We start from the raw sequence: 17,230 nt of genomic DNA on the forward strand, positions 1-17,230 counted from the left end.
CCTAACAATAATTTTAAATTATGTAAAAAAAAAAAAAAAAAATAAAAAATCTAGTTTAATAGTAAAAAATTTCTAGTGGTACTAAAATTTTGAAAAGTTTTCTAATATTCTTTTTAATTTTATCTCCTCATGATGATACCAAGTACATATTTCCAGCTGTGTTTGATTTGGCAGTGAATAAATGGGATAATTTTTGTTCATAATTAAATTGTAGCTATAAAAAAACCATCAGCACTGCTAAGAATATTTGACTAATTAGAAGGTGAGAAATATTTCAATGTTACATATTTTTACTACTTTACAAGTTATTTAAAAGCTTGCATTTTCATCAAGCTTCCAGAAAAACCAAGAAATATTTATTGTATCCCCCAAGTGAAGCTTGAATACCTTTTCTCCTTTACAATTTTTGAATGACCCAGCAAGAGCTCTAGTAAAGCTTTACTGAACCAAGCTGCTAATAGTTATTTAATGTTGTTCTTCAGCCTGAAAGAATCGCTGTAGATTTTCCTTTTAATCTCTTTGAACTGCAGGCTCATAAACCTCTCTGATGAGCCCTGCCAGTGTTTTTCTCAGATCCTACAGTTGAGACAATGGAGCTGCAGAATCCTTTCACCTCTTGTTGTCAGACAAATCCAATAGAATGCAAGGTCACAGGGCCTGTACTTCTAAAGATTTAAAGATGTGTTTTCCAAGTTATTATAGAAAAATCAGATATCATCATAATTTCCATCTATGTTCGGGAGTGTAAAATTCAATTTTAGGAGCTGAACACATACACATTAAAATGCATTTGGATATTGCGTGTATTTTTATTAATATAAAAAATAGACCTAAGCATTAGTATGAATATCAGTGCTGAATAACCTTTTATATCTCAAGACTATAAGAAACCTGAATTAGTTTCACATCAAAATAATCAGCCGCTAGGCAAGACTGTAAGATACATGCTAACATAGTTAAAACAATGTGAAATAATACAAATTGCAGACTCGCAAATATATTCCTTAAGTTTAAATCAGGCTTCAGTTTCTTTAATTAAATACCTGTCCAAGCCAATGATCAATTTGTATTGGCTTAAGTCATGTTAGATTGGAGTTCATGTTGAATAAAGTTAGAAACAAGTCAGATGTATTCAGTTTTGAAAAATAAATGTCTTCTGATTGAAGCAGACAAACAAATAACAGCACCGTACAGTGATTGACAGTGAATACACTGGACTGAATGTTATGTTTGGAGGCTTACTCAGAGAAGAGGACAATCTAATTTAAAATTAACTTTTTTTGAAAATAACCTAATTATCAAATTGCTGTTGGGCATAATTCCAGATGAAATCTCAGATTAGCTGTGATTTGGTTGCAGTGATACATGGTCACATTTTGGAATTGCATGGAAGATGAATTTGGCTTGTTGAGGATTTTATAATTGCAGTAGTGGAGAAGGAAATCAGAGCTGAAATCCTAAGCATCAGACCCCATCCTATGTGTCACATGGAGTACGAGAGATGGTGGCCTTATTTTTCAGCCACTCCTCTCATTTACGGAGTAATATATTTATTGCAGGAAGCAGGGTGGGGATTGAGAGAGTCTCCCTTCTGTCACCACTCCTCTCATGTTTGCTTCCAGTGTGTGCTGAAATTGACTGCGTAGTAACCTCTCCCCTTTCACTCTCAAGCAAACATCCTCCTCTAACCTACATCCCTTTTTATGGGACACTGGCTCTGACATAAATGCCGCTTTGTAAAATCTGTGCCTGGAAACAGACATCTTTGGACCGTGATCAGTTGTGTTGCAATATGTCATCTTTGGAGCATGAGCACGCTTCAGGGACATCTACAGACATCCCTGGTTGCCATGCCCCAAGTTGGTGCACATATGCAGGCAAGGAAAACTTGGGTTTCCCCCCTCTGTATTTGCAGGTGTGCAGGAAAAACCCTCTGCAAGAAATTTCCTTGCACTTGCCTGCAAATATGGAGGGGGAACCTGAGTTCCTCCCTCTGCACTTGCAGGTACACTTGAGAAAATCCCTCTGCAAGGGATTTTCCCACATGGGTCTGCAAATGTGGAGGTGGTGGGGGATGGGTAGGAACTCGCACAGGGATCCCTCCTGTGCAAGCGCACAGGAAAATCTCACTGCATGGGTTGCGTGCCCCAAAGCCCCAGCTGTCTTTGCTTACCCAGGCACAACTCCTGGACAGACATGTCTGGACAAGGGGAAAAGTGATACAGGCACTCTGCCTCTCAAGCCCATGAAGCTACTGCGCAGGGAGGCTGGAGAGCCCAGGTAGCTTCATTCAGCCTGAGCTCTTCTGCTCTAAGTAAACAGACATGGTCTGTGCCCAATTTAATACTGCCTTCTGTCGCGGCCACAAATTTGAACATTTGTGGCTGCGAAGGAGAGGATGGATCTCTGTTTGCTTTCACTTTGTACTGCCATAACAATTTTTATGGAGACACAAGGGTGACTTTTGTTTCCCCTCTGTGATTGGTGGCCTCTTTTTTAAGTTTTATTTCCGTATACAAGTGAAGTAGAGAAATGGTGGGACCTCCTAGTGTGGTCACCTTTTTTCCCACTCTGTGTTTTCAACACTGAACAAAAGGTGCTGGAGTACAGTCCTCTGTAACTTCTTTAAAAACCTTTGAAAAAGGAGAAGGTGTTCACATCTTTCACCTTGTTCTTTCTCCTGTCCTTTGAAGAGAAGAGGTCCTATATTCTCCCTGCCTCATTAAAAAGGAGAAACAGTAATTATGTAGGTATTGAAATACATACAAATAGCATTACAGTATACTTGAGATAAATTAAGAGCACTGAACTTTTCTTTGATTTAAGACACTATCTTAGCCATATTAAGTACTATTTTGAGGAGGTGGTAGAAAACTAAAGAATATTCAGTCCCACTCCAAATGACTAATTTCTGATTGAAAAGCACCATTACAGCTCTTATTTAGCAAGATCAGAGCAAAACCAGCAATAAGAAATATTGGTTAATAGCTGTATCCTCCATTTTGCCCCTCGGTCTCTTTTTTCTTCTTCTGACAGCAGCAAATTTGGATATCAGTGGATTAATTTTGTTTTAATCCTTACTTCTTTAATGTACTGTAGGTGTTCAGCATACATTAGATCATGGAGGTTTTATTGATCCTGTCATCTATAACTTGTCTGATATGTTTTAATTGCCTTCTTTATAACTAATTGAGAATGTGATTCATTCCCAGGGAATCTATACTGTAGATTTCAGATAAACGTAGGATCATAATTTAGTTGTCTAAAACACCCAGGCAATTCTATAAGTCACTCTTAATATGATTGCTAATTAGGTTTTATCATTGTGTAAGAGAGCTGATATATCACCATTCCCTTTTATTATTGATATTTTACTATTGACAAATGATATTCATAGCTAACTCCTGGGATACACGTGTGAAACTGATACTATGATCAGTCCTTGAAAGAAAAAACCCACAAATCACGTAGTTTTTGTTCAAAGATGCATCTAGCTGACGAAGCTTAGAGAAAGTTCTGATTAGTAACTGGCATAGCCAGACTTAGATAGTTGCTTCGTACTGTCTTGCCACAGCACTCCTCTGCTGTCAAGTTAAGACTTGACATTGTGAATCACTTGTTCTACACAGTTAATATTTGAAATTGATTTATATAATATTGCTGTTTTATTCTAAAAAACACACGGTATTTAACTTATAAAGTGCTAAAGAAGGCAATAGCTGCCAAAGCTAAGGCATGTCTTATCCTTGTGCAAAAATATAACTTTTGGGTACCTAAGGACCTATAAAGTGAAAAGTGTAAGCGTCTCCAAGGATAGGCAGCAGCTCACAGGTGGAATTTGAAGGTTATAATTTTGGATTTAGGTGCTAGAATTCTGCCTGAGTCCTGTTATGGATATGGATCTGTGTTGCTTGACCAGTAGCCCTATCACAGGTGAAACCTACACTGTCAGTTCTTAAGGCTTTTTGTAAATAGTGGGCACATCTACATGAGATACTACTGCACAGTAGGTTAGTCTTTTCTTTCAAGGATGGATTAGTAGATTAAACTACTGTGCTGTAAAGCATCACCATCTACATGTGCGCAACATTTACTTAGTAGTATAGTCCTGGTCAGCCCAGACAGCAGGAGGTGGGGGAACTGTTCCCTCCTCAGGCAGCTGTTTCTTAGCCCTGTGCTCTGGGGCTGGGAAACAGCTGCTGGGGGAGGGGATGATTTCCCAGCCCTGTGTCTTGATCTGCCAGTTGGGGCACACGTCTGAGAGGCAGATGCCTCAGAGGTTGGACAGCATGCCCTGGAGCCCAGGCCTGACTCTAGTGTTCCCTTCCAGGCCCAAAGTGGCACTTGGGGAAGCCTGGAGCTCCCCCTAGCTGCTATAAGGGAGCAGGGCAAGGCAGGAATAGTCCTGCAATGAATGACTCCCATTGGGAGCAAATTTGCTTCCGATGGGCACATGTGTAGACATGCTCCCAGGGAAAACTTACGGTGAATTAATAGCACATGTAGATGCACCCAGCATGTCTCAAATACAAGTATGCCAACTAGTAAGGTACAAAAGCTAATAATTCTTCCAGTATGATGCATGAAATTATGTTGTCTCTTTTGCATCTCACATCAGGCTGCAAAGAAACTCCCATATAGAGACTTGCTCTCAGGCCACTTAAGTTGGAAAAACAGTAAGGTTGTGCCATGAGATGCAAAAGCCTGAGCAAGTCACTGTAAAGCTATTTAAAAAGACTGTGTTCACAGGTGGGACTTCCTTACAGTGAGTAGATGTGGCTAGACAAGGAAATACTAATTTACAAGTAAGAAACAAAATTATCCTCTTTTCATCAATCCTAACACAACATCTGTCACTGTTTCCTTATAGAAGATGATCTCACACAGGAGTGGCCACTGGATGCTCAAATATATCTTGAAGACATGTCCTGGAATAATGGTACAAATGTTTCACTTTTTATATTGGAAATAAAGCAGTCTTGTATAGAGCTGTTGTGGCTGCTTTCAAAGTCTTTGAGTCCTCTTACCTTTCGCAATGTCTGTGATAATTGGAAGAGTTCACTCACATTTTTATATGCTATTTGACATCTTATTGTTTTGTGTAAATTTCTTGGTGGTGTTAACTTTCTCTTCAAAATTCTTCTTACCTGCCAGGGTTTTTTCTTTCTTTTTTTTCTTTGGTTTTGTTATGTTGCTTTTCTTATGAGTTTAACTTTTGCATTTATGGCTATTAATATGGCTGCAGTACTCTCCATTGTGGCCTGCTATTTTTCTGTTTTTCCCTATCAGACCCCTTCACTCCTATCTTCAAAATCAGGTGACAGTGATTCCTGTTTTGCTGTTATTGAGTTGGAATTGCCAGTTGCCTTTCTGCAGTATTTGGCACTGCACTTCTTTGAGCCCTCTCATTTTCGGCTTTCTGACAGAAGTTTGCAGGGCTACTATGCAGCATCTGAGTTGTCTTCTACTATTACATTTGATTCTCTAGACTCTTTTCTTCTTGGTTGGTGGAGAAGTAGCATCTCCCTACAAGGAGCAAGTCCCTCCTGGGTCCCCTGCTTTTGCTGCGACTATTCTTGCACATAGCTTTTTCCATTTTGACCCAATGTCACTTTTCTCTTACCCATTATCTTAAAATCAGTTAGTTGATAAAAACACCCCAAGTTATTTAAAAAAAATCTTGGAAAGAAAAATGCTTCCTCCTTTTCTTTGCTTATTGTTGCCTTACTGTCTTCCTAACTTACTACTTTAACAAAACCACAAATTGTTCTGTTATTACTGTGCCCAATTTTTTAATTAATGGAAAACTGCACTAAACATGCTATTTGACTTCCTAAGAGTTAAGGAACTCACATGGGGGACGGAAACATTCCTTGATTTTGGACTCCTCCTAGAACTAGTTCTGTTTTTTCCTCAAAGAATTAAAGTAGAGCCCCTGGCAGATGTTATACTTAAAATCTGATTAACCAGTTACTCACATCTTAAGTAATAACCTGGCCACACATTAATGTAATTAATCGCACAATAAAACAAGGAGTAAGTCCCAAGGTTATTACACAAAAATGTGTAATAACTTTGTGGCTGGTTCCCATCATGCTTAAATTGCACATGGGGCCAAGCATCAGCTAACTGGGGCTCCTGGCCTTGGGAGTGCATAAGACCCTGATCAGCTGACTGCCACTCCCAGCTTCTGAGATGCATGGAAATCGAGGGTTGTACCAGTCAGCTGCTACTTGCTGGTACAGCGGAAGCCCAGGATCATGATCCTAGACTCCCTTGTACTGACAACGTTGTGCAATTGGGATCTGATCCCCAATCCCATCTCTTGCCATGCATGTGTAGCATGGCAGGAGACACAATTTTGGGGATCACATATAAGATCCCATCATGCTTTTAAATGAATATCTGCCAGCAGCCTAAAATACATAAAAAAAGGATGGGAGAATAGACCAAAACCCTTGAAGACTCCCCCTCTTCAAGCAGAGCACCCTAAACATGAGGCTCATTAGATCATACCTTCTCTTGTGCCCTCTCTTCCTAAACCCATGAATCTTGTATTTCTTCCTGCATAATGACACATCTTTAGCAGGCTATGTGGAGTGCAAAACCTATAGACTGGTGGTTAGAACACCTTCCTAGGAACTTGGAGACTAGCATTTGAAACCCCTAAGGTCAAGGAAAGCACCTGAACCAAGATACCTTACTTCCCAGCCAAATGCTCTGACTGTGAAGTTATTACATGTGTCATGTTTTGTTATATATGGGTAGACTTTTCATTCAGCAATTTTTTTTGTAAAAATAAAGCAAATACTACTACATTTTGTGAGAAGTCTGGTGTTATATTGGAGCTGGATACCTAACGGATTGGGCTAGTTAGGGTCATAAGCATTATTCCACCTCACTTTTAGATCCTAATGGGGCTTAAGCAAGAGCCAGGTGCCTAGTTGTAAAGGGTAGAACAGTTCTGGGCACAAACCAGAAACAAAACTAGATGCTTACACGTTTTTAGATCAAAGAGGCACCTACTAATTTTTAAATATCTCCAGAGTTAGGTGGCCTGATGGGTGAGACGGAAGGGTTTGGAAATCAGTTTAAGTGACTTTAGCTGCCTAAGATGCTTTCTCAATTTGACTTAAGGTTTTGTTTATTTGTGTTTCATTTTTGTCTCAACAGATGAACAATGCTATACTTTCTTATGTCGGTGTGGTGGGAAATACACTATCTCCAAGAATGAAACTGAAGAGGTTTCCCTGGTTTGCTGTGACACATGTTCACTAATAATAGAGATCCTTCGCTGAATAAGCAACTGCTTCACTCAAGCACAATGAAAATGAGTTTCATCCAGCCAAATATTCCTTGACACATTTATTATTCTGTCCACTGAAAAGGTGTGCCCTGTAAGTACCAGCTTAGTCTCAGATCCAAGAAACCCTTTTTTTTTTTAAAGTTATGAGCTATTTTTAAAGAGCTATTAATGCTTCTAGTAAATAATAATAATAAAATCCTTCTCTACTCTTAATCTAACATGAACTATCAAGTGTGGGAAAATGGTGCTAGTTTTCATTGATTTGAAAACCTTATTTACTTAGCACAACCATGAGTGCTCTTAACTTTTAATTAACTAAGGTTCCATCTTCTAATCTAGATGACATGCTTTCCTCAACTAACAGTTGAGGAGCATTTCCTCTCAACCTAAGACCATATGAACTGCAGCTGGGGCACTACCATCAAAGACGTTAAATCCCATGTAATAGCCCAGAAAAACAAGTTACTCTGCAATCAATTAACATGAGATGTGATCTTCTGAAACAGAACTATTAGAATCTGAATATGTCTAAAGATAGAATTCTCAGAAAGCAACATGCAATGTGCTAATAACCATAAGTCACTATATACTGGTGCCCTGTAAGATTGTTTAATTATTGAAGTTTTTCATAAATTGCATATTGTATGTCCAACTACCTGCTAGTTAGTGTTGCTAGTGGTTCTGCTTCAAGGTTTTACATGGTGATAGGTAACATGTCAACCAGTGTTTTGTTCTAAAGTCACTTATACTTTAAGTTTTAACATTTCCAATTGTTTTATGAATGGAACATTTAAGATCCACATTTTTCTCTTTTGTATGTATATGAGGACTCACTACGAATGGTCAGCTGAATAAGCAAAGCATTTATTTCCATTGGTGACTCCAGTGCACTTCTTTGTACACTTTAATAAAATGGGACTACGGTCAGAAAAACTTTGATATAAATCATTCTCACACAATGTTTTTATATTTATTGTAAATAAGACGTTTATTTGAATTTGTAGAAAAAGTTAGTTAGCAGAATTCACATAGCTGTCTTAATCATCAATAAATCTATGGCCATTGGGGCTAGCACGTAGAAATCCAAAATCATTCAGAGGCCATATCTGTAAAATAAAATGTTAAAAATTAAATAAATCATTACAGCTCTTTAATTTCAGTGTTTCTATACTATCATTTTTGTTGCAAGTGCTTTACATATATTACATCAACTTTTAATTATATAAGGGGATGGTACAAGGATGAGGAGATTTACTTACCTGTGAATTTTCTTTACTTCCTTTTATGTCTGAATGTATCTACTGGGAGGCATTAAACTATACAGCCTCGGTGAGGTAGAACAAAATTTGACAGTAGGACTGCCCTCCTTGGAGAGTCCTAGAATTAAGGTTTCCAAAGCTGGAAAATACTAGTAGAATATGAAGTCACCTAAGTTCACCAGGTAAACCTTGCAAAAGAGCCTTAGGAAGCAGAAAGTATTCCTTTAAAAAACATATTTTTTTTTCTGGAGAGTCAACAACTCTAGTTCTGAGACAAACTAATTACACACCTCCAGATTACTGCTAGGCTTTCCCCACAAAACTCCATTTGAAGACAATTTTGCAAATTCTTCATGAAAATATATACTGATACCCATACAACTGCTTGACAGATTTCTTCACTTGACCTTAGTCAAAAGGCCAAGAAGCACAAAAAACTTTCTTCCCTGCAGAAAAGCTGAGCCCCACAGGGAATGGATTGTACAGTTAACCAGTGAATTCATTCCAGATGTATGGCTGAAACTTACAGATCATTCCTCTATCTTGCAAACTGATGAATTAGAGGCCTTCTTCCCTTTTAACTGAAGAATATAAAATCTGCATGTCAATAAAGTTCTGTGTGCTTGAGGTAGATTAAGTGCTCTATTGACATTCTTTTTATGTTTAGTCTTCTTAAAACATTTAGAATTAGCCACTTCCTGCATCCTGTGGAAAACTGTATTTATTAAATAAAATATAGGTCCATCTACAGAATCACACTGTCCTTGGGAAAAATATATTATCCTCCTATTTGAAGTGACTGCTGCTAAGATGCTTCTTGGGAGACAAAGTAGGGTGAAACAGAGTGTTGTGGATCAAATCATTGCTCTGCTAAGACTCCTAACAGCAAATTCAAGTTTCCAGAAGAGAAGCTTCCATATCACAAGAGGGTTGGTGAGTGTAGCTCTGTTAAAGATTCTTTTAAATGGTCATTTGAAATCTTTATGGTTCAAAATGTTCTCTGTGGTTGCAACCTATCTTAGCAGTGTATTAAGCTTGGGATCTTTAGCCAACTCATCCGAATTCTTCAGACATCTATTATCTTTACTGTCTTGATATTCATAGTATCAGTACTGGTGTTTGCATCCAAATGAGAGAATTCACTTTTGAGTTTTGTCTTTCTGGTAGAGGGTTTTAACAATGCCAAAGTTTAGTTGTGTGCGCCTCCCCATCCATCATTAAGTTGATGAGAGGTTCAACAGAAATTTCTGTTGAAATGTCAAATAATCTATTGCTCAAGGAAAAAAGTGACTGACTTTGGAACAGTAATTCTCCACTGCTGCTATGTGATTTCTGGCTGGTCTTAGAAAAGGAATTTCAGGAGCACTATTATATGAAATCTAGCTATTATGTTAAATGTCCATGCACAGAAGTGGAATCAGAACTCCTGGTAGAGGTGATATGTTTTATTAGACCAACCAGATTTTTGCAAAAAAAATTAAATCTTTAATTGCAAGCTTTTGGGCACAAGCACCCTTCTTTAAGCATAGGAGAAAAGATTGTAAATGTTCTCCCAGGTAGAAATGAAAGTTCATATTTCATAGGAGAGTAATGCACATATGTAATATTCAAAGGAATTTCTGGGATTTTTAGGGATGTCTGACCAGATGATGCTTGAGCAGTTACATGAGTGAGGAAAGATGTTTTCCTTGCAACAAATGCTATTATCTTCCTTGATATCTGTGATCTCATCTAAATGCAGAAGTCACTGACATGGTGATTGCTTTACATTCACCAGAAATCTAAGTTTCAATCTTCTTTCTACCCTAAAGAGCTATCTCTTTAAACAAAGACCTTATGAGATCTTCCTCTAAGTAGGGATAAATTGTAATTCCCACTTTTTGAGAATGATTAGTAAAAATACAAGGAGAAGACTGGTGTGGCAATCACAACTCCAGACAAGAGAGACGAATAATGAAAATGTTTTTTGTTCTAATGAAAGTGTAGAAATGTTAATGCGTCTCTGGCACATTCACAGAGGCCTCCTTGTGAACTCAGTGAAGTCATGAAAGCCTGGGGTGATACAATAGATGATGATAGACTTTGGGGTTTCTGTTCAGACCTGTATAAACCTGGTGAACTTGTTGACAGACTTGCAATATAAGATGGCTATTATCCTCTTATTCTGTAGGACCACAAAGAATTTTGAATAAGCTCCACAAAATATCTTGCTATTGGCACAAGGCAAGACCTGAGAAGGTGTTTGAATGCTTCTATTTTTTTGGTGTGTCTGGCTGTTGGTCTAGGATGATTTGTTAACAAAGAATTGGAAGGGACCAGCTGGCTTATTGAGTCCAGTCCTCTGCTATACAGCAATTATGTAGTGGATGTTTTGTCCACAGCAGGATCTGTTTCAGCTCTTTCTGCAGATTACAGCCACAAGCCACCTTCTAACCCTCATGACAGCCTGAACATTTTTATAACAAGAAACCAGAATTTTAAAAGTAGCATTGCAAAGGAGAAGAGGAGGACAAGGATGCCTATCCTGCCTCAAGCTCTGAAGTGGCAGGACATTTCTTACATAAAATATTCCTACATAATCTTAGGAAATGAGCCACGTGGGAACACTACAAAGAAAGAAAGAAAAAAAAGCCCAGGCCCCTTTAAGTTCAATGACAACCTTGTGGAATGATCAAAAGTCTCGGTCATATGCAGCCTCATATAAAAGAAGTGAGACACTGAGTTAGGCAGATGGTTCAAGAAACTTCCAAGAGAACCCTATTTGGAGTTTCTTAATCTTTTGCAACAGGCCCTTTTTCTCCCTCTTCCAGATATCAAATCTCTCAGCTTCCTATGGATAGGTAACTAAAAAAGCCCCCAAAAGTTAAAGATGCATAACGAAGGTAAAGATGCATCTTGGATCAGTATGACTGAAGAGACTTGGTGTTTCTGTAGACTCCTTTACAGCTGGCTATTCTGCTCTTCATGCTGTTGAATGGGCAGTAGAGGAAGTCGAGAAGCAAAATCCACACCCATATGGCCATGCCATAATTGACAGTGGGTAACAGGTCTGTTCCATCTGCAATCCACCTGCTCAAGACAAGTCTGAAGCAAACCTGCCTCTGAAACCCTTGACCAATTGTGCTAATTTAGTTTTAAAGTAATCCTAGGAGCCTCCATTTAGTCGAGTTCATATTTTTTTTTTTATAGTCCTATCCTGAAATGAGCAGTTATAAAGAGGAGATCTGTAGTCTGCAGAGGACTTGGGTTCTCTACTGAAGGGTAGTCCTGGCCTCAGGCTAGCAGTCAGTCTTTGCCTCTAACAAAAAGGGATAGTAGGAAAATCCAAGCTGTAGCATGTCACACATGGAGGATTTCAGAATAAGTACTTTAAAAAAATCATGATTTCTCAAGAAAACGTGCTTAATTTCATTCATATTGAGAAACTGAAAAAGTTCTGACACCTTGATTTATTCTTTAAAAAAAGTAAACATAGTAAGGGTCATTGTAATTAACTGTTACTATTTCCCTCCAATGTATTACATTAATCTTAATTATTAGTAGGGACCCACTTAATTTGTGGTTTTATGGAAACTGAGAAATCAACAACAAAAACTTAATAAAACTAAAATGTTGGCTCCCCAGTGAGGGCAGCCTGCTATCTAAGATGGCAGCTATGCCCTTGTCTCCTTCCCCAATGTAGGAGTAAATTTAGTCAGGCTTCTGGCCTACTTGACTAGAAAAACAGAGACCAGAAGTACTGATACTGCTTATTTCAGTTATATGTTTTGAGATAAGAAATCCCGCATGTCTTATTACCCTGTGCACAGGTGTCCAATTAAGTATACTTGTTTTAGTTTCTCCAAGGTTGTATTTTTTTTCTCTCTCTCTCTATCTGTCGTAAGTATAAAAATGCTTGAAAACTTAGAGAGGAGGAGGATTCCTTTGAAACAAACAAGTGGGTGGTTCCCCTTGCTGTATGAAATCCTCCCTGTGATCACAGTATAGCCCTAAATAAAAAAAAGCTGGCTCTGTCAGTTCTGATTTAACCACAACACGAAGTTTGAGTTCTTCTACACCAGGCCTCTTCACCCATCCATGCTAGGGGACGGGGCCACTAAAGATGTTTGTGAAATTGGCTCTGTGCGTCACAAGTGGACAGTGCAAAACCCTTTGTCTTGCCGCAATTCCGTTAGGTTCCTAATTAGCAGCCATCTTAAAATGTGAATATCTGCACACACAATAGAAGACCCAGGTATGTTCCCTGTAGTTTGAAAAAAGGAACATGCATTTTATATTATGCATGTTTGTTTATAGTACCCAAGTCTTTGAAAGTTATGACAGAAGCTGATGTATCTTGATTCAGTAGCTGTTTTTCTCCTCAGCTCTCATACATTGATTTAGCCCAATGTGTAGGGAATTAAAGGGATTGACCTTCTCTGTTGAAGTGGTGCCATTTGTGTGTGTACGTTTTGACTTGAGTCCAGCATTCAGGGAGTGAGTTGAACAGATAATATTTGGGGCGGTTTGTGCCCAGCCTTGGCTTGAAGTGAGTACTGTCACAGAAAACTCCCCTTAAAGTGGTTTTGCTGAGTCTCTAGGGACTTGCATTGTAGGGAACCTATGGCATTGCCTAAGCAATTCATCTTTCACTGTGACGGTGCTACCACATTAGAATAGGTGAGTAGTGTTGAAATGTTATCATATGTGGCCATTAATGGGTAGAATATTGAGCTCTGCCAACTTTACTTAAGAGCCTTAACCTTAGCATGATTAAGAAAAGCTAGTCTCTCTCTTCCCAACAATGGTTTGTTTACACAACCTTGGAAAGCCCTTTCGCATGTTTCTGTTTTCAGTTTTTATTGTGGATTTCAGCAGAAAACCAATAGCAAAAGCACATTATGGTGCACTACATGGCTTCAGCTGTAGACTAATATGAGACAAGCACCTGGGTGCTGCAGTCAGGGTTTCAGTCAGGTTAAAGGTAGGAAAAGGGAAATTATTTCCAAAATTATATTGGTAGAACTCTTCCTATGTGAGGTATATACAGTAGGTTTTTTGCATTGTTACCAGGAGCTTAACTATACATTAACAGGGATGCAGTTTGAAATCTATTTATGAAATACTGCAACTGGTCCATAAAAAACTATCAAAGAAAGCTTGGTGAAGCTAGCCGCTTTACTTGAACAAATATGGCTCCTTTATCTATGTACTGCAGTAGACCTGACCTTCCTTTTATAAGAACTATTAAAAGGTGTATAACTTGGTCAAAAGCAAAGTAACTTTCAGTGCTGTATAGAATAGTTGCAGCCTACTGTTTTTTGTCATAATATTCTGTAGTTAACGAGAGGATGGATGGTGACAATAGCAATGTGTTCTGATGAAGATTACTATCGTAGATTATTGCTGCTGTTGGTATTAAACATTTCAATACTTGCCCAAGCCATGTACATTGTCTTTGGGAATATAACATAAAGCTTACTTGTGTTGCATAGCATGTGTTTAGCTCTCATTAGTAAAACATTAATAATCATCACTTGGCAACAAGCCATTTTTAAGACTCAGAAATGTCCTATACTGACAGTGGCTGATGATTAGGTTCTTTTAAAAAGTAATTTAATGGGCTCTCCACATACACCTAACATTTTAAGTGGTCAGTAGACTAGCTCTACTTTTATAAGGTTGGATGGAAACCAAGATCCAGCTTATCTTTATGGCCATTTTTCAACAGCACAGAACCACAGTCTCTAAAACAATGGTCATTCTTTACTCTGGAAATATGTGGTAAGACAAACATGCAGAGATGGAACAATGAGAACTTGCATATACACCAGGGAGAAACTGACAGCAAGTGTTTTAATAATCCATAAAGAACAGAGGTCAGACAAAGCTGAGGGGGGAAATGTTATTTCAGGTTTAGTAAGCAATTAGCAATCATGGTCAGTAGTTGCAAGGTTCTTTGAAAAGTCGTAAGTTGCCCTCCTGACAATTCTAAGCTGCATAAATATATAGAAATGTGTTAAACCAGAATTAAGTCTTTTCTGAGTACATATGCCAGTTTTGCTCATAGGCAAGACTTAGGTGATAGATTTGTAATGTGTAAAGAATAGTAGTAAGCAACTACTTTTATTCTGTCTATAACAGCATGTAAACAGTTTTCCGGTATATATGCCTACATAATTCCATAAATATATCTAAGTTTATTATTATGAATTCTTATAAACTGTACACAATTATGCAGATGGAAAGAATATGAAATGTAATTGATGCAAAATATGTTTTTAGAATTGTTAAACCCAGTAGGTTTACTGTATTTCCTTTATCTAACATTATAAATACCTTTTATTACATTTTGATGTCCAACGTAAGGACAAATAACTAGGGCTGTATATTTGCAAAACCAAAATTAAAGCTGCTTTAGAGATTTAGTTTAACTCTAGGCACTGTGATAGACCCATACATCTTTAATCATTGTTAAAGTCCTCAATTGTTTAGGTCTTGTAAGGCAACTTTCCCGCACCAGTCTTGGGTCTTTGCAGACATACAGAGCACCTTACTGTATAATATTTCTGAAACGATTATTTTTCATCATTTTTCAAAGAGGATTACAAAATACAGTTAGGGATAGGTTATATTTTCTACACATGGTATCCTGAGACTGGTTTTAGATTGTATTTTCAAAATTGCTCACCTAGCTTTAATAGTACCGATCATATGAAACACAAATTTTTAAGTGCAACTATGAAAGCATCCTCGATAAATAATGAATTATCCCCTTGCAGTTTCTTTGCACTTCCATTCTTATCTACTTCAGTGGGGCTGCTATCAATGTAGGCAGAATGGAGTTTGATTTCAAACTTTTAGAAGTTCTTTATACATCTCATTTTAGATGCTATAGGTATACCTTAAAACAAATGCGTCCTCTTATCAGTCCATAAGGAATAGGTCCATAACACCTGGAATCTTTAGAATTCCTGAGATTATCACCTTCCAACCATACATGTCCTTTTGGCACCTACAGTTGGACAAGATCAAAATAAAAGTTTAAACAATAAAGAGAATAATTTATTTAAAGGAAAGTGAAGAATTTTTCCTAAGATATATTTGATAAAACTTAACACTTGTTTCATTGCCATTCAGTGAATTAATAATTTTACAGTCTCTGTTATAACAGTGCCAGATTTAAAAAAAAAAGAAAGTATTTTGAAGTATCTCTTCTATCACGTGCTCCCAAAACACTAGGTTGCAACTAAAAATCCAAAATGAAGATGTAAGAGGTTAGACCAATGTGACAGGGTCATTAATTTAATAGACTTCAAAAGAGGTCATTAGGATGTTGACTGAAAATCTGCCCTCCTGTCGCAGTAACAGCATGAACAGGGCAGCCGCACACTCATCAACATCCTGGGGCCAGCACCAAGGCTAGACCTGTTAGTAGGCTCATGATGAACTAAATGGTAATTGATTGTGACATCAATTACGAATAATCTCATCATTTTATCGGAGTGGGCTTGTCAAAGTTCTAATTAAGATCACAGTTCATTCTGTGTGCAGGAAGAATCCACAACACATTATACTGCAATAACAACCATCACAAAATAGCAAGTCTCTTTTTATAATTTGAAAATTAATGATGGTGACCTTATATGATATGACAAAGACCTTTTATTGCTTATATGTACTATGCATTAACTATATACATTGGGATTAAGAAGAGGGCACCGGTAATGTAGGGCCCCTGCTAGACTCAAATGGTAATCTTGTGGCTACGCCAGATGAGAGAGCCAAAATTTTTAACAAGTTCTTTGCCTCTGTTTTCTTGGACAAGGACCAGGATAGCTCTCCCACCACAGGTAGGGGCAATCTTGGGGATAGCACTGCCAGGCCTTGGGTCTGCGCAGATGTAGTTAGGGATCTTCTGGAAGGGCTGGATGTTTTCAAATCTGCAGGCCCCTATGTCCTCCACCCATGGGTGTTGAGAGAGCTGGCGGGAGGCATTACTGTGCCCTTGGCCCAGCTGTACGAGCAATCGTGGTCCATGGGCCAGGTGCCTGGAGATTGGAAATTAGCTAATGTGGTCCCCATTTATAAGACAGAGAGAAAGGAGGACCCAGGAAACAATAGGCCCATAAGCCTCACATCAGTCTTGGGGAAAATCCTTGAAAAAATTATCAAGCATCACATCTGTGAGGGGCCAGCAGGGGAGATCATGCTCAAGGGAAATCAACATGGGTTCATCAGAGGCAGGTCCTGCCTGAAAACCTGATGGCCTTTTATGACCAGGTAACTAAATCCCTGGACGATGGTGTCGCTGTGGATGTAGTCTTCTGGATTTTAAGGAGGCCTTTGGCACTGTCTCTCACCCCATTCTCATTAATAAACTGAGCGACTGTGGCATTGATGCCTACACAGTTGGATGGGTCAAAAATTGGCTGATGGGACGCACGCAGAGAGTGGTGGTGGACGGGTTGTACTCGACCTGGTGGGATGTGAATAGTGGGGTCCCCCAGGGCTCAGTCCTGGGGCCTATGCTGTTCAACATCTTCATCAGCAACTTGGACAAGGGGGTGGAAAACATGTTGTCCAAGTATGCTGATGACACGAAGATGTGGGGAGAGGTAGGCACGCTCAAAGGGAAAGAGAGGCTGCAATTAGATTTAGACAGACTACAGAAGTGGGCGGATGG

General features: G+C 38.5%; 2 protein-coding genes across 9 annotated transcripts in view; one reads left to right on the forward strand and one right to left on the reverse strand.

The window, feature by feature from the left end:
- Positions 1 to 17,230, forward strand: part of DNAJC24 (DnaJ heat shock protein family (Hsp40) member C24) — a 95,934-nt gene that overhangs the window by 73,576 nt on the left and 5,128 nt on the right. For 2 of the 4 annotated variants that reach the window (XM_019519516.1, XM_019519517.1), the window contains exons 4-5: positions 4,871 to 4,939; positions 7,174 to 8,460. In XM_019519516.1, the coding sequence (XP_019375061.1) occupies positions 4,871 to 4,939; positions 7,174 to 7,298 (194 nt within the window). In that variant the 3' untranslated portion in view covers positions 7,299 to 8,460. Of the gene's footprint in view, positions 1 to 4,870; positions 4,940 to 7,173; positions 8,461 to 17,230 lie in introns of those variants that run through there. The other 2 variants (XR_002097753.1, XM_019519518.1) reach the window with 2 other exon arrangements.
- IMMP1L (inner mitochondrial membrane peptidase subunit 1) overlaps positions 8,252 to 17,230 on the reverse strand; it is a 93,439-nt gene continuing 84,460 nt past the window's right edge. For 4 of the 5 annotated variants that reach the window (XM_019519511.1, XM_019519510.1, XM_019519514.1 and 1 more), the window contains exons 5-6: positions 15,449 to 15,559; positions 8,252 to 8,412 (exon numbers count right to left, since the gene is read on the reverse strand). In XM_019519511.1, coding sequence (XP_019375056.1) covers positions 8,344 to 8,412; positions 15,449 to 15,559 — 180 coding nt within the window. In that variant the 3' untranslated portion in view covers positions 8,252 to 8,343. Of the gene's footprint in view, positions 8,413 to 8,520; positions 8,608 to 15,448; positions 15,560 to 17,230 lie in introns of those variants that run through there. The other variant, XM_019519515.1, reaches the window with a different exon arrangement.

Source organism: Gavialis gangeticus, unplaced genomic scaffold, assembly GCF_001723915.1.
Source record: "Gavialis gangeticus isolate Ggan-Ray unplaced genomic scaffold, GavGan_comp1, whole genome shotgun sequence".
In the NCBI taxonomy this organism is placed as follows: Eukaryota; Metazoa; Chordata; order Crocodylia; family Gavialidae; genus Gavialis; species Gavialis gangeticus.